This window comes from Plecotus auritus (genome assembly GCF_963455305.1).
Source record: "Plecotus auritus genome assembly, chromosome: 3".
NCBI lineage: Eukaryota > Metazoa > Chordata > Mammalia > Chiroptera > Vespertilionidae > Plecotus > Plecotus auritus.
Genome location: NC_137772.1, coordinates 210,277,397 through 210,301,125, shown reverse-complemented (window position 1 = coordinate 210,301,125; position 23,729 = coordinate 210,277,397). Strand labels below are relative to the sequence as shown.

Sequence of the window (23,729 nt, the reverse complement as noted above, 5' to 3'; positions counted from 1 at the left end):
ATTAACACACACACACAAAAAAAAAAAAAAAAAAAAACAAAAAAAAAAAAAACAACCAGAACACGAAATGCCAATTCAGTTGACAGTTGGAGCCAAAGTTCTGTTTCCGGTAATAGTGAATCCTGGACAGGTGAGACCAGATCCACCCAGACTTCCCGAGGTACTGACAGCCCCCCAATTAAAATGATGGTAGAGGCTCTCAGCACCTGCCTCCATCGTACCTGTAAAGACTTTGTAGATCTTATTATTTTTAAATTCATTTTAAGACTCACTTATTCCTAATTTATATTTCTACTCAAAGAAATGCTATCTGAATGCCAGAAGAGGCTCATGACCTTCTGTTTCGAAACCATGTATCTTGCAATAGAATGTTACTTGTTTATGGGATTCCAGTTTCAATTTGAGTTATAGTTGACAGAGCGCTGCATGTAATGTCAACAGACATGGCCCCGGTGAAGGATGTCTTAATTTAATTTTCTTTTATGTGTTAATTCTGTAATTGCTTCCCAGCCACACAGCTCAGGAGAGTGAGGGACATGAAGTCCTCGCTGGGGCTGCTGGCAGGGAAGGACATTTTGTACGTCTTTGTAGACATTGATGGGTATACATGGAACATTATATTGCCAACAGGTTATTTAAGACTGTGCAATTAAAACCCAATTAGGCTAACTAAAGTATTGAGGGTTGTAGATCTATGACAACTGCAGAAAACATAAATGGGATATTATAAGATAAAAAAATGATTGCATGATTATGTGAAAATTTTTTGCTTTTTAAATACATCTATGTGTCAAAAGAAGTTTCTAGCAGAGATCTGCAGCCTACGATGCTCCTTAGTCATCTTGTGCTTCAGGATAATGGTACTCACACCTTTCCTCACGCATCTCCCACCAGTGATCCTCAGAGGCAGGTTGGGGTGAGGGTGCTGGCAGAGAGATGGCATAAAGAAATGCTACAGAGAGAAAAATGAAATTAATGTTAAACCAGTGAGAGCTGGGTAGGGATGAGGGGCATCAAAATGATTTGAAAGAGCCCGGCCAGTGTGGCTCAGTGGTTGAATGCCGACCTATGAACAAGGAGGACACAGTTCAATTCCCAATCAGGACACATGGCCAGGTTGCGGTCTTGATCCCCAGTGTGGGGCATGCAAGAGGCAGCTGATCAAAGATTCTCTCTCATCATTGATGTTTCTTCTTTTTTTTTTTTCATTGATGTTTCTATCTCTCTTTCCCTTCCTCTCTGAAATCAATAAAAATATATTTTTTAAAAATTATTTGAAAGAGCCTGAACTCTACAGTCAGGCAACCCCACCTTGCACTCCCAGCTCTACCATGTGCCTCATGTAAAGCACTTCCAGGCTCTGGGTACCATTTCCTCACCTGTACGTTGATGATAATCCCAGTACCACTCAAAGCGGTACACAGTGTCACCCCCAAGACCCCACCTCACACAAGGCATCCAAGGCCCCAATAGTGCAGTGTGGCCTTTCCCTCATCCCACCCCTACACCTTAGCCTGCACGGGGTCAAGAGCACCTTGCCCTAACCCATTTGGCTCAGTGGATAGAGCGTCAACCTGCGGACTAAAGGGCCCCATGTTCGATTCTGGTCCAGGGCACATGCCCAGGTTGCGGGCTCGATCCCCAGTGGGGAGCATGCAGGAGGCAGCCAATCAATGATTCTCTCTCATCATTGATGTTTTTCTCTCTCTCTCTCTCCCTCTCCTTTCCTCTCTGAAATCAATAAAAATATATTTAAAGAGAGAGAGAGAGGGAGAGCACTTTGATGCTTCTGCCTGCCTGCTGCCTTCCTCTGCACCGACCGTGGCTCTGGGGCAGGAGGGGCAGGGAGCAGACAGTGGGTGGGACAATGGTGTGGATCAGCCTCCTTGGGACAGAGTTCCTCCCAGCGTGGAGACTGTGGCAGGAGGAGGCCGCCCTGCCTATCCACAGGTGCCCGTGGGGAATGGAGACAGGAAAGTGATTAGCAATTACTCTTTATAAAGAAGTGGCTGCCACCCCGACTGCTTCTGTGCGCAGCACCTGGTGAGCACCGCTGCTCCAGGATGTGACTATTTTAGGTTGTTTTTAATTAAGCGAAGACATGCCTTCCAGACCTGGCATAACTTACCCATGAAGAGTGTGTTGGATCACTTTGAATGTTTCTGGTCTAGAACATTCTAGAAAGGGAGAAAGCAGCTGCTTCTCTGTTCATTTGCCTTGGTTCTAAAATATGCTGGTTTGTGCCCTGGCGGTTTGGCTCAGTGGATAGAGCATCGGCCTGTGGACCGAAGGGTCCCAAGTTCGATTCCGGTCAAGGGCACCTTCCTCAGTTGCAGGCTCAGCCCTGGTCGAGGGCATGTGGGAAACAACCATTCAATGTGTCTCTCTCGGTCTCTCCCTCTCCTTTCCACTCTCTCTAAAATTCAATGGAAAAAATATCCTCGAGTGAGGATTTTAAAAAAATAATAATAAAATGAAATATGCTGGTTTGCAAAGGAAAGCAATGGTCATTCATGTCATTTCCTCCAGAACATAATTGCCGAGCATGAAATTCGTAACATCTCCTGTGCCGCCCAGGACCCGGAAGACCTCTCCACGTTTGCTTACATCACAAAAGATTTGAAGTCCAATCACCACTACTGTCACGTGTTTACCGCCTTCGATGTGGTGAGTAGCTGCCCCCTGGGACAGTTTAAGTCTTTTCCCACATGTACCTGGAATGTATTGAAAGCCCAACTTGCCATTCAGCTACTTGGCACGTTCACCAAAAAGGAAGGTATACCTAGTACAAGGTATTGTGCAGACTCGGTTTTCCTGAGTTTTTTCTGTATCACTCCACTTCTGCCTAGTATCGAAAATGTCACTGCTCAGCTACTAACTTCGCTTTTCCGGTTTGACGAATCCCTTTCTCTCTCTGGTATCAAAATACAGGAAATGTCTTCCAGACTCCTTGTTCCTTCACTGGGCCTGCCGGTTTCTCTGGCGGCTGTTTCTAAATAGTAGGACATAATAGTCTGGGTTTGTTGGGACGAAAAATAAATGCCAGTGCCTCATACAATATTTGTGGTTTTCTATTTTGAATAGCAGTCAAAGTAGACACCTACAAAAATAATTGGGAACACCAACGTTTGGTCCATTGGCTTAGTCAGAAGTTAGTCTTACAATGATGTCCTCGTGGTGCTATACCTCTTAGAGTCCTATTTGTCATTAGGTCTAAAAACTAGCCCATATATTACATACTTGGGAAATGAAAGCAATTCTAGAAAACAACAAGTGTTCCTGTAATACACACACATCTTCAAGATGGTACAAATTGAATGGCATTCTGCATTTGAAGAAGATAGGACAGATATGGCTGTAACCAAGAAATCATTTGTAATCAGGAAAATTCTAAAATGTCACGTTAATTTGACAGCTCTTCTCTGTTCAGTGTGTTTGAAATATACATAAAGAATTGTATCAGCCCTAGCCCGTTTGGCTCAGTGGATAGAGCATCGGCCTGCAGACTGAAGGGTCCCGGGTGCGATTGCGGTCAAGGGCATGTGCCCAGGTTGCGGGCTCAATCCTCAGTAGGGGGCGTGCAGGAGGCAGCCGATCAGTGATTCTCTCCCATCATTGATGTTTCTGTCTCCCTCTCCCTTCTTCTCTGAAATCTATAAGAATATATTTTTAAATGGTTTCTTACCCCATAAGAAAGAATTACATCGATACTGCAGTGTAGCATATTCTTGGGAGTTCAATGTCTTGGATGAGACTTCTTGAAACAGTCTGAGTTCTGACAAACATGCATGGACCACAGACCACCACAATGCAAAACGTACACCATTCTAAGGTATGTCAGACTTATGCCCAGAGTGTGGATCATTCTGCATGTGGCTCACTCCTTTCAGTTTTTGAGGCTTGAAAACAGGAAAGGATGTTCATGTGCCATCAAACAATTCCTTCCATTTTAGGAGGCCTGGGGAGGCTAATATAGAAGTTACATGAGGTAACAGGAAGGGCCGCAAAGCAAAGCCCTCAGAGGCGGCTCCTGATATCTCTGGTTGTGTTTCTTTGCACGGGATCAACCGGGTTGATTAAAGTCATTTCAGAAGTAGGTTTCTGGTGACGTAAGCATATTCTTGTGAAATGCGGCTGTCTCTTTAAGCAGCAAGATTCCATTCTATCCACCTACATTTTGGTTTGCATGAAACCCCTTTCCCTGTGGCAGTTGGACTGTTGTCATGGGAAGCACAGGCAGGTCAGAGTTCATACCCTGCAGCTCCCCGCTCCCTGGTCTTAGACAAGCTGTGGGACTTTCCTGAGTTGATATCCTTCGTATATAAAATGGGTCCAAGGATTTACACCTCACAGGTTTTCATCGGGATAGAAGTGGAGGAACATATGTAGAGTGCCTCATAAATAATAGGTGTTGGACGTGAGCTCCATCTCCACCTGTCCGCTCCCCTCGCCTGCTGACGTTACCACTGACAGACAGCCTGGCCCCCTTTCCTGCTAAGAGACATAAGATAGAGTTGCCGGAAGTGTATTTATGGTCCAAAGTTTTCCCATTGCCCTTGTAAAAGAAGTGAGAGAATACAAAGCAATACATAAATAAAATAGAAGTCATAGCAAACATCGACTCTGCAGGCCTCATATTGGCATATTGCCGCCATTTGTTTTCCTTGAATGTCAACATTAACATTCCGGTGCTTTTTAGGGTGAAGCCCAGCCTTTCCTGGAGTATTGTAGCATTTCTTTCTAAATTAAAAATATTTCATTTGCCTTCTTAAGAGTATCCAAACATTATTCTACATTCGAACTAAAAATGACACCCATTCCCTAACCGGTTTGGCTCAGTGGATAGAGCGTTGGCCTGTGGACTCAAGGGTCCCAGGTTCAATTCCGGTCAAGGGCATGTACCTTGGTTGCGGGCACATCCCCAGTAGGGGGCGTGCAGGAGGCAGCTGATCGATGTTTCTCTCTCATCGATGTTTCTAACTCTCTATCCCTCTCCCTTCCTCTCTGTAAAATATCAATAAAATATATTTTAAAAAAAATAAAATAAAATAAAAATGACACCCATGGACCATCTGCCCCCTTGAGGTTTTTAGCTATAATTGTACGTGACACAAGAATACTGGGATGAAACATGGGGGAAACGTAATTGAGACCAACGTGCTATCCCTGATCCATTTGGAAATCATGTGGAGAATAGCTTCGTCTTCTGTGTCTTCGCCCAGATGTTAGACTTCATGTAGACATTCACTAGCTTAGGATTCCGGTATCAGCTCCAAACGGTTTTCATCTCCCACCACAAAGCCACCGTCTCAGTCCTCTCTAGGTGAACAGTTTGTCCGACTTCAAAAATAGTAACACAGGCCACCAGCCTTGACCTGGGCCTTTGAGCGATTCTGAGATGCAACGAGCTTTGCTGGAGCTAAAATAAGCCTCTTTGAGCATGGATTTTGTATCTTTATGTAGGGCAGCTCCATATTCAGTCCAGTCTTGAAGCCTTAAAATTATTTTGATACAAGTCAGTCCCCTGGGCTGCCCAAATGGCAAAGTAGGGAGGGAGGGATGGAGAGAGAGAGGGAGGGAGGAGGAGAAAGAAGGAGAGAAAGAAGGAAAGAAAGAAGGAAAGGAAAGGAAAAAGAAAAGAAAGGCAGGGATGGAGAGAGAGGGAAGCAGGAAAGAAAATACCTCGCATTTAATCTTTTAGCTGACATGTATGAATACATATACATTTTTCATTGCGAAGGTATTGCCACTTTGACCTTGTAGACGTTCTATGGGTCACACGATGTCTCTGAGTGTCTGCTACCGTCAAGAAAATTTGGTGGCCTCTAGGGTGCTTCCAGTTCATGGAGCGTTAGATCTGAAATTCAGAGCATTTTCCCACAGAGATCCTGTGACCCAGCAAGGGAGCCCCGAGCCCCCGACAAAAGCCAGCATGTGAGCTGACCATACTTCACTCGCCCTGGGGCACGGCCGAGCGTCCTGTGCCCAGACTCCGGGAGGGTGCAGTGTGCCGCTTCCCGGGTGCGTTCGGCAGCCTCTTGGGGAGAGCACTGCAGGGGTGGCGGCCTGCAGCACACACCTCGGGAAGTGTTACACCTGGTGATCTCTCAGCCTGTTCCCATTCTTAGAATCTGCTCCATTCAGCCTGTGGTGTTTTCAGCTTTAGACGACAGGTGGATGGAAAGATTAGGGCAAAGATGGAATTGGAGTTCCCAAGACAAAAAGCCAGTGCCTCCCCACAGGCACGTACCAGGCCTGCTTTGCCTTCTAGACCTGCCGTCTGGTGGCAGCTGATGTCTAGTCACCTATCTAACCTGCTGGGCCCGGAACAGACCTCATAGAACACAAGGCTTCCCAGACCCCACCTTCCCAGCAGGGGAAATTTAGGGGAAGAGGGAGCAGTAGGATTGGGTAGAAACGAAGGATGTGTTATGAGACTAGACGTTGTGGGGTTCAAAACATGGATTCAGCAATGCTCTCCGCCTCTCATCTCAAACTAGGGAAGAGGTGTTCCCTGCTGCTAGGATGACAGCGGGGTGGGGGACTGAGTATTTCAGTAGCCACCAGATCCCAAGGCTGCAGTGATCATCCTTCGAAGGCTACGATAGGTAAGGGGCATATATATGTATTATATAATGTATATTATTTGGTTAGTCCAATTTCTATGTCATAGAATCGAGGTAGGTAGATCAGAGAGACTTTGATGCATTCTCTGTGAGAGTATTGGGTCTATTTTAAAAAATTGGGAAGGACCTCATTCAATCATTTTAAAACAAGCAAGGTTGTTTTTTAAAATTTGTTCATAGCCAGCATTAAAGACCCGATTGTTGCTAGACTTTTGCTAATTCTCACTTCTCTATAAAGAGTATGTTCTCAGTCTTTCATATTTTAACCACGCTCATTTTTCTCTTACTTGCAACTCCCACACTCGGTAACCTTCAGTGTGCAGCACGCGGTCGGCCAAACGAACGGCCAGCCCGCTGGTACGTGGAGGTGAGCCAGGGCAACACCTGCAAACAGGGCCTGGGTTTTGCCTGGAAACCAGTTCCCAGCCCTCTCTGCCAAAGAATGAGGGAGAGCTAAACCCCCAGGTGACAGGTAAAGAACAAATAAGATGCTTTTGAGCTAGATCTTTCTCACGCTTTTAATTATCAAAATGGAAAGGCTTACCCTTATGATTATAAAATTATTCATCTTCATTTGAATAAAGTTCAAAACACACCAAGAAGGAAATTCATCCACAGTCCCAACACGCAGTGGTAACCATTGGTAACACTTGGATACATCGTATCTGTTTTCCACGCACCTGGACAGATACCACCCAGTTTTGTAGGTATACATATATTTTTACTGACAGCCTTTTCTCCAGTTTTTTTAAATGACTCAGTTTTCATTTTAAAGGGCTGCCCCGTGTTCCACTCCGAGGCTCTATGCAGAGTACTTAATCAGACCCCTTTTAATGAAAAAATGTTAAACACTATAATGAATGTTCTTGCAAATATGCCATTGAACCCTTGAGCCAGAAAGATTTTCAAACCAGGAGTTTCCAACACAGACCAATCCTAGTGGTGCCCCAGTTAATATAAATTACTTCTCCGGTGGTCAAAGCATGTCCTAGGGACAGATTTCCCACGGTCTCTGCTGCGGTTTTTCTTTTTTTTTTTTTTTTTCTTTTTTAGTTTTTTTTCTTCACTGATTAAGGACACTGTGGCGGGCTGGTACGGCCATGGCATACTCAGCCCCAGGGCGCCTGATGGGCTGCGCCAGCTCAGCCAGGTTCAGCAACCCTGAGTGGGGGCGGCTGAAAGGCTTAGAGAAGACAGACAAGAGAATGAAAGCTGGGTCTCGGTGGGACGCTGCTCCCTCATGGAGAGACAGCGCTGACACCCACAAGCCGTGTCTTTATTTTATAGCAGATGCCAGGAGGCAAAATAAGGGCGGGGTCAAGATGTTTACAACATTCTCCAGAGTTTCGATCCTACTCAATTACATGCACCTGATCAGGCTTTGTTTACTTGCAGCCTCTTTGGCACATGGGGCCACGTGTTCGGACCATAGGTTCTAGCTTACAACTACAGCTGTTGGCTGTCATTGTGCTGGAGGGCTCTGCCCTCCAGGCTGGGACTTGCACGTGGCCACGAGAGGACTGTGCCCGCTCGTCAGTCCAAGGCTTGAACCTGTCCAAAACACTGTAGCCACTCTCCACAGGACACATATGTGTCCTTATTCCCCCATTGCCCCCCCCCCATGCCCTCACCCCCCCTGTTGTCTCTGTCCATTGGTTAGGCTTATATGCATGCATACAAGTCCTTTGGTTGATCTCTCCCCCTTACCCCCACCCTCCCCTACCTTCCCTCTGAGGTTTGATGGTCTGTCTCTGGATCTGTTTTTGTTGTCTGCTGCGATTTTTCTAACTCAACCTCGGTACTTGGGTTCTCACTAGGAAAGAATTCAGAGCAAGACCCAAACTGTAAGAAAACATACGTTTGGTAAATTACAAAGGTAGAAGAAGTGATTCCTAGAAGAAATGGGCTTCGGAAACAAGTGACGGAAGTAAAAGGCCCTGGAGCTTGGGAGTGAGGAAGCTAATGGTGAAGTGCCTGGGGCTGGAGGGGGAGCGAAGAGGGAAAGGGAAAGGTCTGGCCGAGGTCCCAGGAGGGAGAGCTCTGGGTCCTCCATCCTAAGGGCTTTAAGGACGGAGGTTTTTAGGGGAGGGAGGTCCTAGGGAAAGCTCTCCACAGAATATTCAGCAGCTTTCCAGCTGTGTCCTTGCAGGGTTGTGGTCTCCCCTGTATTGATTGGCCGGCACCAGGGCAGGGGTCACTATTCCATGCAGCTGGTCCTGACCTCAGCCTTGGCTGGTTTCGATGCTTACCTCGGCCTGGAGCTGAAATACAACTTGAGGCCTACGTGTTATCTCTAGGGAGGAAAGGTCAGGGGGTCCAAACCACATGCCCAGCAATCTGCTAGGGGCGGAAAAGTCACCCTGGGGGCGAGGTCCCACCCTATAATGATCTTCCATTGCTAGGCACCCGGGGCTTTTCACCCTGGTGACCTTCTGTACTTGGCCCATCGTCCTTGCTCTGCTCACGTCTGTCCAACTGCCTACAGCAGGTACAGCCTGTGACTAGGACGCAGGAGGACAAAGTGGGGGGGCTCTCTCTGTCTCTCTATAAGCCTCTCCTGCCCCCCATCATTCAGCAAGCACTTCCTGGACCCTCACTGCAGGCCAGGCCACAGGGACCTCTGAGTCCTGACACAGGGAAGCAGCTCAGCCTGCATCCGTGGGGATGTTCAACTGCAGTCCTGGCTGCCTTAAGGGCCCATGGCAAACACAAGCAGCCCACACAGTCTCCAGTTTGCAAACCAAAAACAAGGTTGCATCCCTGGATTAGAATCAGGATCTATCCTTAAAGGAGGATGGCTCCTCAGCTTCCTCTACTGTAGCAATTCTTCATCCACCAATTAAAGTCCCTGGTGCGGGGAGGGAAGGTCAGCGCTTCGGGGGGCAATTGTCCCCATTAAATCATGTTGCCCTAACTGGTTTGGCTCAGTGGATAGAGCGTCGGCCTGCAGACTGAAGGGTCCCAGGTTCGATTCTGGTCAAGGGCATGTACCTTGGTTACGGGCACATCCCCAGTAGGGGGTGTGCAGGAGGCGGCTGATAGGTGTTTCTCTCTCATCGATGTTTCTGGCTCTCTGTCCCTCTCCCTTCCTCTCTGTAAAAAAATCAATAAAATATATATATTTAAATCATGTCTCCCTGCCTCCACCCTACATAGCCTCTGCTGGACACAGTGTCGCCTCAGGTAGGGCCTGCAGGGTGAGAATCCCTGTACTGGCGGCTCATGTCCAGTCACCCCTTTGCTGTTGGCTGCCTCCCCACTGGTCCTGACGTGAGACCCAGGCAACTCGCCTACCCTACCCCAACCCAAATGCATCGATCTCCCGGAGCTTCTGGCTTTAATGTTTTCCAGTGGTCTTTTTTCTTTTTTTTAACCGTTGGCAGAAGTCTTTCCGCTTAAGTATGGTTCTAAGCTGTAGTGGCCAAGAGCAGGGCCTGTCAGAACTCCTGGACTCCAACCCCAGCTCGGCCAGGTGCTGGCTTCATGAGCAAGTTATTTAACCTTTCTAAGCTTAATTATTCCCCTGGCAAAACAGGAACAATAACAGCCCATGGCACAGAGCTGCCGGGATTAAATGGAAGTCCGTGTAGAGCACAGGAAATAATAAAGGTTGTCTGGTATTGTCCTTAGGTAACTGTTGCCCTGAGTGATTCTCAGAACAATCCAGTGAGGTAGGCACTGCATATGTCATTATCCCTGTGTTGTTTTTTTAAAAATATATTTTATTGATTTTTTACAGAGAGGAAAAGAGAGGGATAGAGAGTTAGAAACATCGATGAGAGAGAGACATCGATCAGCTGCCTCCTGCACGCCCCCCACTGGGGATGTGCCCGCAACCCAGGTACATGCCCTTGACCGGAATCAAACCCGGGACCCTTCAGTTCGCAGGCCGACGCTCTATCCACTGAGCCAAACCGGTTAGGGCTCATTATCCCTGTTTTAAGATAAGGAATCTGAGGCTCAGCGCATGCTCTTCCCAGTCATCACCCCCCACACCTGCACCAAACACCCACGGACCAAACACGCACACACCTGGGCCGCCTTCTTTCTCTGGTGGTCCACGTAAGGTAGAAAATACGCAAGGCCAGTTGCCAGAGGAAGTGTGAATCTAGAAAGAGACTCGCTGGCAAGGCCAACGCAGGAATTTTTCAATAAGCGAGGAGGGGCAGAGGGAGCCATGGCCGGAGACAGCCGAGTCTCAGCATTTAAGAGAGGGGAGGTTAGTGAGTTTGCATTTATACCCAAGGGAGGTAGGTGGTAACTAGACATGAGAGGGCAACTGTGCCACCTAAAAAGGCTCTGCTCCAGCTCTGTGGCTTGTGGCCTGTGGGAAGGGACACCTTAGTGTTTGCTGGGCCCTGTGACCAGGATGGATGGAGGTGTCAGCCACTTCCCTGCAGCCAGGGCTAGAGCCGAGTCTCAGGATTGGCCTCCTGTGGCCACACACAGTTCACCCCAGCTCTGAGACTGAGGCGCCTTCTCCCGCTGCCTGGACGAGGGTCCCACCAGCCTTCTTCAGGACTGCATGGTGCTCCAGTGACCTGTGGGTGCTTGCACACCACCCCAAAAGTCGATGGCATAAAACAACACCCTTTCAAAAAATATATATTTGTATGGATTTCAGAGAGCAAGAGAGAGGGAGAGAGAGATAGAAACATCAATGATGAGAGAGGATCCTTGACCAGCTGCCCCTTGCACGCCCCCTACTGGGGATCGAGCCCGCCACCCGGGCATGTGTCCTGGCCAGGAATCGAACCGTGATCTCCTGATTCATACGTAGGTCGATGCTCAACCAATGAGCCACGCTAGCCGAGTTACAACAACCGCTTTATTATGTTTACAATTCCGTGAGTCAGGAATCTGGGCAGAACACGGCAGTTCTGCTCTGCTCTGCCCGACAATACCAGGGGCCTCCGCGGGGGTGGCTCAGGTGGCGGCAGGTGATGGGGCAGCTCCGTGGGGGACATCTGTCTGAGCCTGAGGTCCTCCCCATGTGGCGTCTCCTGCAGCTCCAGTGTCCAGGGTGACTCCTCCCTCGGTGTGTTGAGCCTGGGCCGGCTCGGCTGCTATGGCTCCCCAGGCAGCCTCCCCGCGGCCAGCTCGGACATCCTCGCAGCGCTGCAATCTCAGGTGTTCAGACCTCTTACCTGTGGCTGGTTGCCCTCAGAGCGAGTATTCCCAGAGGCCCACGTGGAAGCTGCCAGACTCCCTACAATCTAATCTTAAAGGCCCAGCGTATCATTCCTGCTGCATTCTGCTATCTGGGAGTCAGTGAAGTCCATTCAGATTCTAGGAGGCGGAGGAGCAGCTGCGCCCTCTCAGCGGGGAATGTGGCAGCCGGCCTGGAGACCAGTGACCACACAGGGAGGGCTAACAACACAGGCTTGGAGTCACAAACATGGGTTCATACCACAGCTCGGTAACCTAGCCGTGTGATGTCAGGCAAGTTACTTAACCTCTCTGAGCTTCAATTTTTTATCTATAAAATAAGGATATTCCACCGCAGATGCTTATGGTAAGACTTAAATGAGATCATTGTAGTGCTCTGCACAGCGCCTAACACCGAGTTCTTCCTGTGTAGTAGGTACACTATGTATAGTAACAACTTAGTAGTGTTATCCTTCTGGTTTGTCATTCTGCTGTTCCTTCATTCTGCCAGCAGCTGCCAGGTGCCTGCAGTGTGCCAGGCACCGTCTCGGGCTCTGGCCACCCCACAGGGGCAAGGACAGCATGTTGCAAGCAGAGACCAGTTTGGGCTTCCAGGTTTTTAATTGGTTCCTGGTGTTGGAAAGCAGTGTCAGTGGGCTCGTCAGTGCCAGCAGGCATCGATGGGGAAGCCAGGGCCTGTCACCTACGCCTCTCGGATATTTCAACCTTATCTTGGGCCTCATCCCAGTAGAGTCTCCTGCTCTCTTCCCTTTTTAAGTGGTGGGGCTGTTACCAAGGAGAAGCAGGAGAAATGAGTCTGCCTCTCTAGGTCGGAGTGTGTCCCAGGTCCCATCTGACCAGCGTGTGTCTGCTCAGGGCCCTGGCGTGTTGGTGGCACAGCACTCAGCAAGCCACCAGCTGCTCCTTGCACCGCGCACCCATGGGCCCTCCCTGACCTCCGGAATCTGTACCTCACACATGGAGATGAGAAAGTATAAGAAAGGTAACAGTGTCCTGTACCCGATACATAATCATGAAAGAAGAACTCTGCAAAGCATTCTAAAATAAAGCAGAAAGCAAGACGTCAGGGACAATGCAGGCCAAACCAGGAGAGGCCATTTGGCAGACAACCTCCGCCCCACAGTCTGGTCTCTGTGTCTTTATTTGAGCAGCTTTCTAACACCAGGAACTAATTAAAAACGAAGGGGCAGAGCTTCTGACCCAGCACTTTTCACAACCTTTACACGTCCCATAATAGGCCTGTGAAAAATCGCACTTACTCAAATGAGCATCTTGGACTTTCATGTGAAGACACTGGAGCTTTAAGGAACGCCCACTTGGAGGAACTTGTTTTTAGGTTAGTGATAACGGAGTTCACACTCACTAAGCTCGCTCTTCCAGCATCTGAAAGCTGATGGTGTACAACCCCCGAATCGCCAGCTTCCCCTTAGTTGCTGACCCAGAGCACAGACGTCTGCCACGTATCCCTGACAGCTGGACCTCAACCCTCTCCACGGTAGACGACCAAGTGCAAGAGCCCACGACTTCCTGCGGAGACCACAGCAGTCAGCAGCCCCAGTCCGCCTTTCAGAGCCCAGGCGTGTAGGCAGTGGGAGGGCTCAGCCCTCCTCCACTATCAATTGTTGGTGCCTTACTAATTTTCCAGTCTGACTCATCCTTGGAGGCAAACGGGCTCGGTGTTCATTGCAGGAAGTGCCTGGCTGGCTGTGTGAGGTTCACTGTCTCCAAGAAGCCCACACCTGTCATGTGGGGCCATCATTTCCCAACAGGTAGCTCAAAGGAGAAGACATTCTCTGTCACATTAACTCTCACCCTCAAAGGCGTTTTTCCCGTTCGGGTCTAAGACCGAGTCAGTCTGGCATTGGTCGGAAATCTGGTCCATCCAGAAACCCACAGCCCTTCCACGTGGCTTCTGAAAGACATCCTGCTTTGCCCACTACATCTTTGACCATCAAGTGGAATCAGCACCAAACAGTCCTGAGACTCATGGGAACTAAGTTATTCTGTGCGCTCAATTGGGGGGAACGGGGGAGGAGGGGGAGGGGAGTAGATCGCATAAGCAGAACGCTCTTTCTCTGGTTTTGAAAAACTATGGACAGATGTCCAGGGACATTCATCAGGATGAAAACTTGGGACAGACGGACTGCTCTCTGGGACCAGTGGACACCGACTTTGAATGGGCTGTGACCTCGGGGGGTGTTGTCCAGACCCTGCCTCTTTGGGGTCCGACAGTGTCCTGTTTCCTCAGTGAGAGAAGGCAGGGTGGAGCTGTTCTCAGAAGAGAAGGCAGAAATCAAAGATTCACACCGGGAGAGGAGAAAGGGAAGCTGGAAGTCGCCTGGAGGGAGTGATTGAAGGTCTGAAGGAAAGAGCCTTGCTCCCGGCCGCCGGCTTGGCACGGAGCTGGGGCCTAACAGAATCTCCTGTCTCTTGCTGATTTGATGATAAAATATGGAGTGGACCCCCCCAGGAGAGCAAACGCCTGGAGAAGTAGATGGATAATTGGCTCTGCTGGCACGCTCGCTGCTGGGACTGTGAGCCGCCCGCCAGCATGACTAACGCCTCTCCCTCCGCCTAAATTAGATTCTGATTGTGTTTCCGAGATGTTCACTGAATCGCAGATGTTGGAGGTAAAAAGACCCAAACTTCTGAGGAACACCTCCCGTGGAGCGGGTGTGGTTGTCACAGGCACGGCTGGGCACGCTCAGGCATCTGGCCAGAGGAGCCCCTTCCCTTCCCCGGCCTGGGGAGCAAGCCAGCTGCCCACCGGGGCTCTGAATGGAGTGGGCTCCGGGCCAGGGGGTGGGGGCGGGGGCGGGGAGAAGTAGGAAGTAGGCTCCTTAGCTCAGCTGTAAGCAAGTGCCTGGCATCAGGGACTAAATCCTGGTGTAGACCCTAAGTTGGACCCGGAGTGTCCCCTTCTCCACACATTTGCATCCTCACTGCCACAGCGGCTGGAGTAGTTCGAGGTCCCCCCTGGTTCACCCCCGCAGGCTCCTCAGCCATGGGACTTCTCCAAGCTGCACTGTGCCATCGTAAACGCGTTCTGGTTTCTCTTGCAGAATTTAGCCTACGAAATCATCCTGACGCTGGGACAGGCGTTTGAAGTGGCTTACCAGCTCGCACTGCAGGCGAGGAAAGGGGGCCATTCCTCCACGCTCCCAGAAAGCTTTGAAAACAAACCCTCCAAGCCCATCCCCAAGCCCCGTGTCAGCATCCGCAAGTCCGTGGTAAGTAGAAAGGATGCAGATGCTGGGAAAACCTGGACCAGAGGGCGAGGGGCTGCTCCCTGGGCGCCTGTGGGAAGGGGTGCCGGTTAGACTCAGGGCCCGCCTTTCTTCACCTTTTCCTTGGCCTCCTCCCGGCACGTGTCTGCCATCCTCTCAGCCCAGTTCCTGGAAAGCAGGGGGGACCATCTGCCTGAACCTGCAGGCTCCCGAGCAAACACCACCCCCTCTGTCTCCTCTGGCAGCCAGGAGGGGCTGGGCCCTGCCACTGTCCTTGAGAATCTTTCCTGAAGGTCCCAGCGTGGGAACAATGTTCCCTGAGCCTCCAGGAGCCATCCCACCCGGAAAAGCCTCCGAAAGCCCCTGGCCTGTAGGGAGGTTGGCAGAGGTTCACGGTGAAGATGACTCTACCCAGAGGAAGCCGGATGCACAGGCGGTGGGCAGTCAGAGCAGAGCTGCACCTGCTTTAGTTTGGGGTTTGGGGAAGTCTAGATGGCGGGCCCCTGGCCCCTCCTCCTTGTCCTCTGCCTTCCTCCAGGAATTTCCTCCCCTGCCCTCCCAGGAGCTCTGCAGACACCCTGTCTTACAGACTTGCATGCCTTCAGAGCGCCCTCCTCCGGTAGTAGCAACACCCAGAAGCTGGAATGTTCCCAACTGGCTTCTGCTCCGTATGGCCTCCTAGAAAGGCAGGGACCGGGCAGGCCTGTCCTCCCATCTGTAACTCCCTCCCCTCCCACCAACCCCTGGCCCCAGGGTCCTGGGGGAGGTGCAGGATTTCTAATGTTTGTGGAGAGGCACCTCTCTTTGTGACCTTGCGATAACCTTTGTGACCTTGTGGGTTCTTGTTGGCAATCTTCTTTTTGGTCTCTGCTCCTGTCACGTTCTTGGCAACGTCAATGTCCCTGGGGCGGTCCTGCCCGCGGCCTCTGTGTTCCTTGCCAGCTCACTCTGGGACCTTACCTCCACCCCCCTCAGCCATCACTCCATGCTCAGCCCTCCTCGCTGATCATCACCAGGGACTGGGCGCCTCTGAAAACCTGTCCTTCACGCCCTGCCCCCTGATGCCCTGGTCCTCCCTCCACAGCCCTCCTCCCCTTCCCCGCTGGTCCTGACACACTCCCAGAACTCAGAACTCCAGACTCACAGGGTCAGGTTTCTTCAGCATTTTACAGACACCTGAAACGTGGGGCTTCTAGTAAATCTAGAAGTCATCCTGACTCCTGGCTTCCCCTAGGCCTGCATCCAGCCCATGAGCAGCTTCCGTCCACTCAGCCTCTAAAACGTGTCTCAGATCTGCCCGCTCCTCTCCTTTCCTGTCACTCTTCTCACCCCGTGAGGGTCCAGTCCACTGGACTGAGCGTCACCCCATTTACCAAGAGGTCACCGGTTGGGTTCCCGGTCAGGGCACATGCCCGGGTTGCAAGCAGGCTTGATCCCCAGGAGGCGTGCAGGAGGCAGCTGGTCAATGTTCCTCTCTTATCAATGTTCCTATCTCTCCCTCTCCCTTCCTCTCTCTCTAAAATCTTCTTAAAATACTAAAAATAACAAACCCATAGATCAGATCATGGCACCACTACCCAGCTCCCTAAAGCCTGACTTCCCACTGTCCTTCTCTCTGACGCTCAGGCCTTTCTGGTCCTGGGAGACAAAGCTCACTCCTCCTCAAGCTTCTGTCCCACCTGGCCACGTGCCCCCCCGCTAATTCCACATGGCTGACTCTGTCATTCAGATCGCAGCTACATGAGGGGGATTTTTCTGGGCCATGCTCATCACACTCACGCTTACCACCGCCTCTTAATTCTGTGTGGCATTTATAAATGGAGATTTATTGTCTCTCTTCCCCTGCAAAAAATGTGAGTTGCATATCCAGGAACTTTCAGGATCCTTCTGTGGTTTCTCTTAGAGTAGTCTGCGCGTTCTCGTGTGGGCTGTGAATCAGTTCTGGGCAGGCGCCTCTGGGCCCCATAGACTCTGCCGGAAGAGCACTGAGGGCTGGGCGCTCCGCAGCTCTTGGAATCCATCTGGGGCTTCCCTGAGCAATAGGAAAATACACCGTGACAGCACTGGTGTGCTTTAAGGGCCTCAAGGCCCCGACCTGCACCTGGTGTCCGTGTTCCATGTCCCTCGGCCCCAGTCGTTTATTGCTGAGAAATCATCCGTGATTCCTGAGAATAGGTGACCTGCTCCCACAGCCTAATGGAGATGCAACCAAATCACCTGGGAAGGTAAGCGATGGGCATGGATCTCAACCTCCGCAGGATTTTAATAAATCCAACCGGTGACCTCTTGGTAAATGAAGTGACGCTCGGCATGCAAAGCTCACTGTGCAAGGGAAATGGGAGAGGCCTCCCCTCAGCGCCCTTGCCCAGGGTTGCTGAGCAGAGCCGGGGGCCAGAGCCAGGGGCAGATGGGGAAACACCCTTTGGTGTTTGGTGAAGAACTCGCCCCAGGCCCTCCTGAGAGCTCATGGTTTTTGCATGCCCAGGGTGAGGCTCAGCCGGCTTTAACCATTCTCCAGCTCAGCCTGACCTGGCCCTGCTCACCTCCCCCTTCAGGTGTCTCCCCTCCTGTCCCCCACTCTGTGAACTGACTACAAGCCCCAAATGGGCCACATTCCCTGCCCTCTGGGACTTTGCCCATGCTGTTCCCTCTCCCCTGCCTTGGCCAGACCTACTCTTGCTCTGGTTCAGCTCTCCATTTAGATGTTATCTCATTCTTTGCATGTTCCTGTTCAGCAAGTATGTATGATGTGCCTTCTGTTAACTGGGTTGCCGGGAGCTTTTCTAAGTAGTGAACAGAACAGACAAAGCCCCGTCTTCATGACAAATAAATAGATGCGATAGGATGTGTGTGGCGAAGGATTACACGGAACAGTAAGAGGAGAGCCAGCAAGCTGGGGCACTGTTTTGGACGGGCCCATGGTGAGGAGGTAATGCTCGAGCCGCCACCTGAATGACGGTAGGACATAAAGCAGGCCGGGGTCTGGAGAGGAGCATCCCTCAGAGCAGAGGGGACAGCCAGAGCAGCGGAGGCCCCTGGCGAGGGCTTAGTGCTGAGGGAGCAGCAGGGGGGCCGGTGTGGCTGGAGCCAAGCAAGGTAGGCGGGGCCGCCTGCAGGTCACCTTGAGGGCTTCGGGTTTATTCTGTGGTGGAAACCATTGGAGGCTTGAGAATCAGGGAGTGGCATCACCGCCTCCTGGAGGTCCCCCTGGCTCCCTGATGGGGGGGGGGGGGAGGGGTCCGTGGCTTTCCTGCGGGCCCACAGGGCACCCTTCCCCCTCCCATCTCACTTCTCGCTGTTGAGTATCGCCCTGTCCGCTCCCCAACCATGTGCCTTCAAGAACAAGGCCCGCAGCTCATTCCCCATCCCTTCTCCAGCAACTTGCACGCGGTCCATATGCAATAAATGTGGTCGAAAGGGCAATAAATGATTCTCACAGACAACAGCCCTGAAGTCCTGCGGGGGCGGTGTTGGCCTCTGAGTAGCGGTAGGTTGCGTGCTCGCACCCCGTACAGGTACCGCATAACAGGCATCAGCCTTTCTCTCTCAAAGCAGATCGACCCCTCTGAGCAAAAGACTCTGGCCAACCTGCCGTGGATTGTGGAGCCGGGACAAGAAGCCAAGAGGGGCATTAATACCAAGTATGAGACCACGATTTTCTGATACTCACCGTCCTCCCGCCCTCGTGGTGCCTTGCACGCCGAGCAGCCCGGAGCAGGCTTCCCTTCCCGCCTCCGTTCCCACCCAGCCCAGGAGGGAGACTGCTCGGTTTGTGTGGCCTTGTCACAGGCGAAAGGCCACTGGCCATTCCTGGGGACGTTCTTTCTGCACCAGTGACAGAAAGTGCAACGGAAACCCTGAGAGGCACGAGCTGAGATTTTCGCGGGCTCCCGACTCCCCTCCCTGTCACCACCCAAGGTATTTCGAATGACTTGACCCCCACACTTGCTTTGCTGTCGTTGGGGATAAACATCTTTAAACAAAAAGTGCAGGGGATCTCTAATACTGCCTAAAAGTATAAAAATCTTGGGTTTTTCACTGTCCGCAGTTTTCAAGGTAGAATCAGAACAGAACAGCCCCCACAAAGCATCTGTAAAATTCTATCACTGAGCATCATTTCATGCAGCAAAAACCACCCTCCATAGTGGCCAGGAAATCCTGCCTTCCAATTTCTATATTTGTGGTTTTTTATGTAATCAACTATGTCGGCTAAAGAAAACCTTCACATCTACAGACTGATTCAAAATTTACGAATGATTTAAAGCAGAGAAATTTATTATGCACAGGAAAATGTGTCTTGTATTCAATATTTTTACTAAAAAGATGTTTCATTAATGCATTGATAAGCAAACGAGGTTAGTTGTGAGGGATGTTTCCGGTTTCATTTCAAGTAACTAAATTTCTACTGCTGCGACCAAGAGGGCAGGCTGAGCGTGGGAAGGCCCTGGCGACTCTGCCCAGGGCAGGAGATTCGGGCAAGCAGACGGGGGTCCCACCCAAAGTGCTGACGCAGCCATAAGCCTGCAGAGATTGTTTTTCTAAATCTTCACAGTGTTTTAAAGAACATGATAAAAAAAAAATCTAGGGCTCCTGCTGTCAAGATTTCTGTCATGGAAAACTTGTTTGAGAAAGGTGTTAATAAAATTCTATTGCAAAAATTTGTTTTCTAGAAAAAATAAATAACAAAAAAAAAGAAGAGATTCCAAAGTAATAAAACTCTTTTCTTGAAACAGAAAAAATAAATAATGTTTGCTTACTATTTGATTAAATAAAATTTACTTACATTTCATTAAGCTATTTTACTTTTTTTAATGTCTCTGTGGAGTATTTGTATGATAAATACCATAATGTATATTTATGTAGAATCAAATTATATACAGTACCAATATCATTATAGAAAAAAATAACGTTTTAATGTATATTGTTCTAACTGATCATATTGTGAATCATTTTGAAGTTCATTATAGAGATATTGATAAATTGTGGGACTGTCTTAATGTTGCTTTTTTTTAAATTAACCAATATGATTTTAAACCTGAGAATATCAGTTACATTCATCAGTTGGTGAGTTTTGGAAGATAACTACATTTTATTTCAAACTGACAAATGTATATGGTTTCAGTTCAGTGTGGAAGAATTTTAATACAATATTAAATTACTTGAACTGAACAGTTCCTTGTACATATTTTGCCTATTCACTGTCGATATGTATGTAGAAAATGGAAAGTAAAATAACACATCTATAGTACCAAAAGGAAACTGTATAGGAGCAAAGTGAATAGTAGCTTTGCCGAAACAGAAACATACGTGTAAATATGCTTGGGCTTCCAGTTATAAATTTTGTAATTTTTGTCATTATTTATATCCTATAAAAAAGCACACAGAATAAAAAGGAGATTGTACAGCCGCCGGCGCCTGGCATCATTCTGTGAGCACTTCCTGCTTCCATTTAGGAAGGGAACCGAAGGGCCAGCCCTCTCGGCGTGCGTAGCCAAAGGGATCTTTACACTGGCAAAATAATTGAGAAAATCTGCTCATCTCCAAGTTCAACCCGTCTGAAAAGATACAGTGGCCTTCACAGCTTGAATTTCAGCCAAAAAGCCCCCATTGTCTTTGTTGAAATATTAAAGTGGGCTGTGAGGAGAAATTGCCAAAACAGAAATTTCTAAAGGAGGAAGTGACCACGAACTGGGTCACTTTTATAGGATCACATAGATGGCAGGTTGGGTAAAGCATCTGCGTGTTTGTCTCAGCTCAGGCTGCCATCATGAAATACCATAGTCTGATGGGCTTAACCAACACAATTTCTTACAATTCGGAAGGCTGGAAAGTCCAATGTCAAGTCCAAGCCCTCACAGTGGTTTTCATAGAAGGCACTTGATCTTGGCTTGTAGGCGGCTGCCATCATGCTGTTTGCTCACATGACCTGTGTGTGTGTGAGCCCAGGTGGGGAGCAGCAAGCTTGCTGGTGTCTCTTCTTACAAGGGCACTAATGCCATCATGAGGGCCCCACCCTTATGACCCCATCTAACCCTAATTATTTTCCAAAGGCCCATCTTCAAATACCATCACATTGGAGGATTAGGGCTTCAACATGTGAATTGTGAGGGGACACCAACATTCCATAGCAACATTCATCAATCCTTTCATGTTTCCTAAAACGCATGTGCCAGCTGTGAATTGAGTGGTAATAGGGCCATGTTAGAGACACACTGGGAAGATCAATGGTTTGCATTCCATACCCTGTGGCTTTCAGATCTCTCCACTGCTGGATCCAAGTCTGTTACTCTGCAAAATACATGCCAAAGCAATCTTGGGGCACTACCAGCCTGACATGCAGAGGCCCAGGGCTTTGAATCCCAAAGAGTAAAACCATCCTGCGACGGCGTGGCATTCACAGAGGCAGAAGGGCAGGTTTCCTGAAAGAAGGTTTGGGCTGGAAATTTAGATGGTGATGCTTCAACTGGGCTACTTTGGCCCTTTATCTTTGCTAACCAAAGGTCAGTATTGCTTTTATTTGTTGTCTCCATGGATCAAATGCTTATTTGCATCAGTTATGGCCCCATCACAAGGCAGATGGCACACTCCAATTAGGATCATTTAAGAGTTTAATAAATAAAATACTTACATAGGTGTTGGCAGCCTGTAGGGTAACAGAGGGGGTAGAGCAGTGTCCCTGGGCTGGTGATGGCCTGAGAGGGAATGGGAGAGGAGGGGGCTGCATACAGGTTGAGGAACGTGGCCTGGTGCAGGAGCCCTCAGCAAGAGAGCCGGGGATTAAAATACTCTAATCTCAGCCCTGGCCGTGTGGCTCAGTTGGTTGAGTGTTGTCCTGTGTACTGAAAGGTTACTGGTTCAATTCCCTGTCAGGGCACATGCCTGGGTTGCGGGTTCCATCCCTGGACTGGGTGCATATGGAAGGCAATCAATGTCTGTTTCTCACATTGATGTTTCTCTCTCTAAGCGGGTGAGGAGATTATTTATATATATATATATATATATATATATATGTACACACACACACACACACACACACACACACACACATATATACACACACACACACACACATATATATACATACATACACACACACACACATATATATATATATACACACACACACACACACATATACATACATACATACACACACACACACACACACATATATATATGGCCCTGACCAAGTGGATAGTCGGCCTGTAGACTGAAGGGTCCCAGGTTTGATTCCGGTCAAGAGCACATGCCCGGGTTGCGGGCTCAATCCCCAGCTGCAGGCGTGCAGGAGGCAGCCAATCAATGATTCTCTCTCTCCCTCTCCCTTCCTCTCTGAAATCAATAAAAATATGTATGTATCCTGATCTCTCTACCTTCCATTCTGCATTACCTGAACCCACGGGTGCCAGAGGGCGGAGGCCCACTGGTACGGTCTACACAGGGCAGCCTAAGTTGGCAACTGCCATGTCCATGGGCGTGGGGATCCTTGAATGCTATTATTATTCCAAAAGGGACTTCAATTCAATCACTCCTTCAATTTTTTCCTCTTAAATTATACGCTATGACAAATTTGGGTAAATGAACCCTATGAAAATTATTCCTGGTTAGTTTATTAATAAGTCATGGAAGTGATTTTTCTCAAGACACCAGATTTTTGTTGGAATACTTGGGAATATTGCTGGTGCATAGCACGTCTGGATGTGATGGGGCGGGAGACAGGCTTAGACAAAGAACACCTGGCCAAATCCCCCAAAATCAATACAAATTCACACTTGGACCAAATAACATTGTGTCTAAGCTATTTCTGAAAAGAAATGGAAATTTGATAAGTGGGTGAGCCTCCAGAGTTCTTGCTTCTTCACTGAATTGGAATATAATGACCGTGTTCAGAAGTCTACATGGAATAAAGTCTTTTTTTTAAACATTAAGTTTTTCAGTTCTCTTTTTACACAAGCTCTTCACTGAGTATGTTTCTTGGGAAAATTAAGCGATCTGACTGTTATAACACATTTTTTTAAATTAAATCTTTATTGTTGAAAGTATTAATATGTCCCCTTTTTTCCCCCCATTGACTCCTAGCCTGCCCCTGCTTTCCCCCACCCAGGCCTTCACCACCTTATTGTCTGTGTCCATGGGTTATGCATATATGCATACAAGGTCTTTGATTTCTTCCTACTACCCACCCCCACCTACCCTCTGAGATTCCGCAGTCTGTTCTATGCTTCTATGTCTCTGGATCTATTTTGTTCATCAGTTTATTTTGTTCATTAGATTCCACATGAGTGAGATCATGAGATACTTGTCTTTCTTTGACTGGCTTATTTCGCTTAGCACAATACTCTCCAGGTCCCTCCACGCTGTCTCAAAGTATAACACATTTTCTTAAAATATGATTGGGTAGGTGCCCAGCACAGGCCAGCAGAGTGGCGCTGCACCATGGTGCTCCATCAGGTACCCTCCCCCCCTGGGCCCTACATCCATTTACTGCTGTTGGGGCAAACGTGAACCCAGGCATCGGCCTGCCCCGGTGACAGAGTCCTGCTTCCCACAGAAACCAGCTCCGAACAGGCAGAGAACTGCCTTAGCCCTGCCGAATAACGACCATCGTGTGCACTGTGAGCTTCCCGTGGTACCCGCAAATCAGAACTTTCTTTTTTTGTTGTTAATCCTCACCCGAGGATATTTTTCCCATTGATTTTTAGAGAGA

At 49.1% G+C, this 23,729-nt stretch overlaps 1 protein-coding gene across 13 annotated transcripts in view; it reads left to right on the top strand.

Annotated features, from left to right (window-relative positions):
• The window catches only part of ANKS1B (ankyrin repeat and sterile alpha motif domain containing 1B), an 827,678-nt gene extending 807,249 nt beyond the window's left edge, over positions 1 to 20,429 (top strand). For 8 of the 13 annotated variants that reach the window (XM_080658529.1, XM_080658530.1, XM_080658527.1 and 5 more), the window contains 3 exons: positions 2,530 to 2,667; positions 14,858 to 15,025; positions 18,575 to 20,429. In XM_080658529.1, the coding sequence (XP_080514655.1) occupies positions 2,530 to 2,667; positions 14,858 to 15,025; positions 18,575 to 18,685 (417 nt within the window). In that variant the 3' untranslated portion in view covers positions 18,686 to 20,429. The remainder of the gene's footprint in view (positions 1 to 2,529; positions 2,668 to 14,857; positions 15,026 to 18,574) is intronic. The other 5 variants (XM_080658528.1, XM_080658532.1, XM_080658526.1 and 2 more) reach the window with 1 other exon arrangement.
• The last annotated feature ends 3,300 nt before the right edge of the window (positions 20,430 to 23,729 follow it).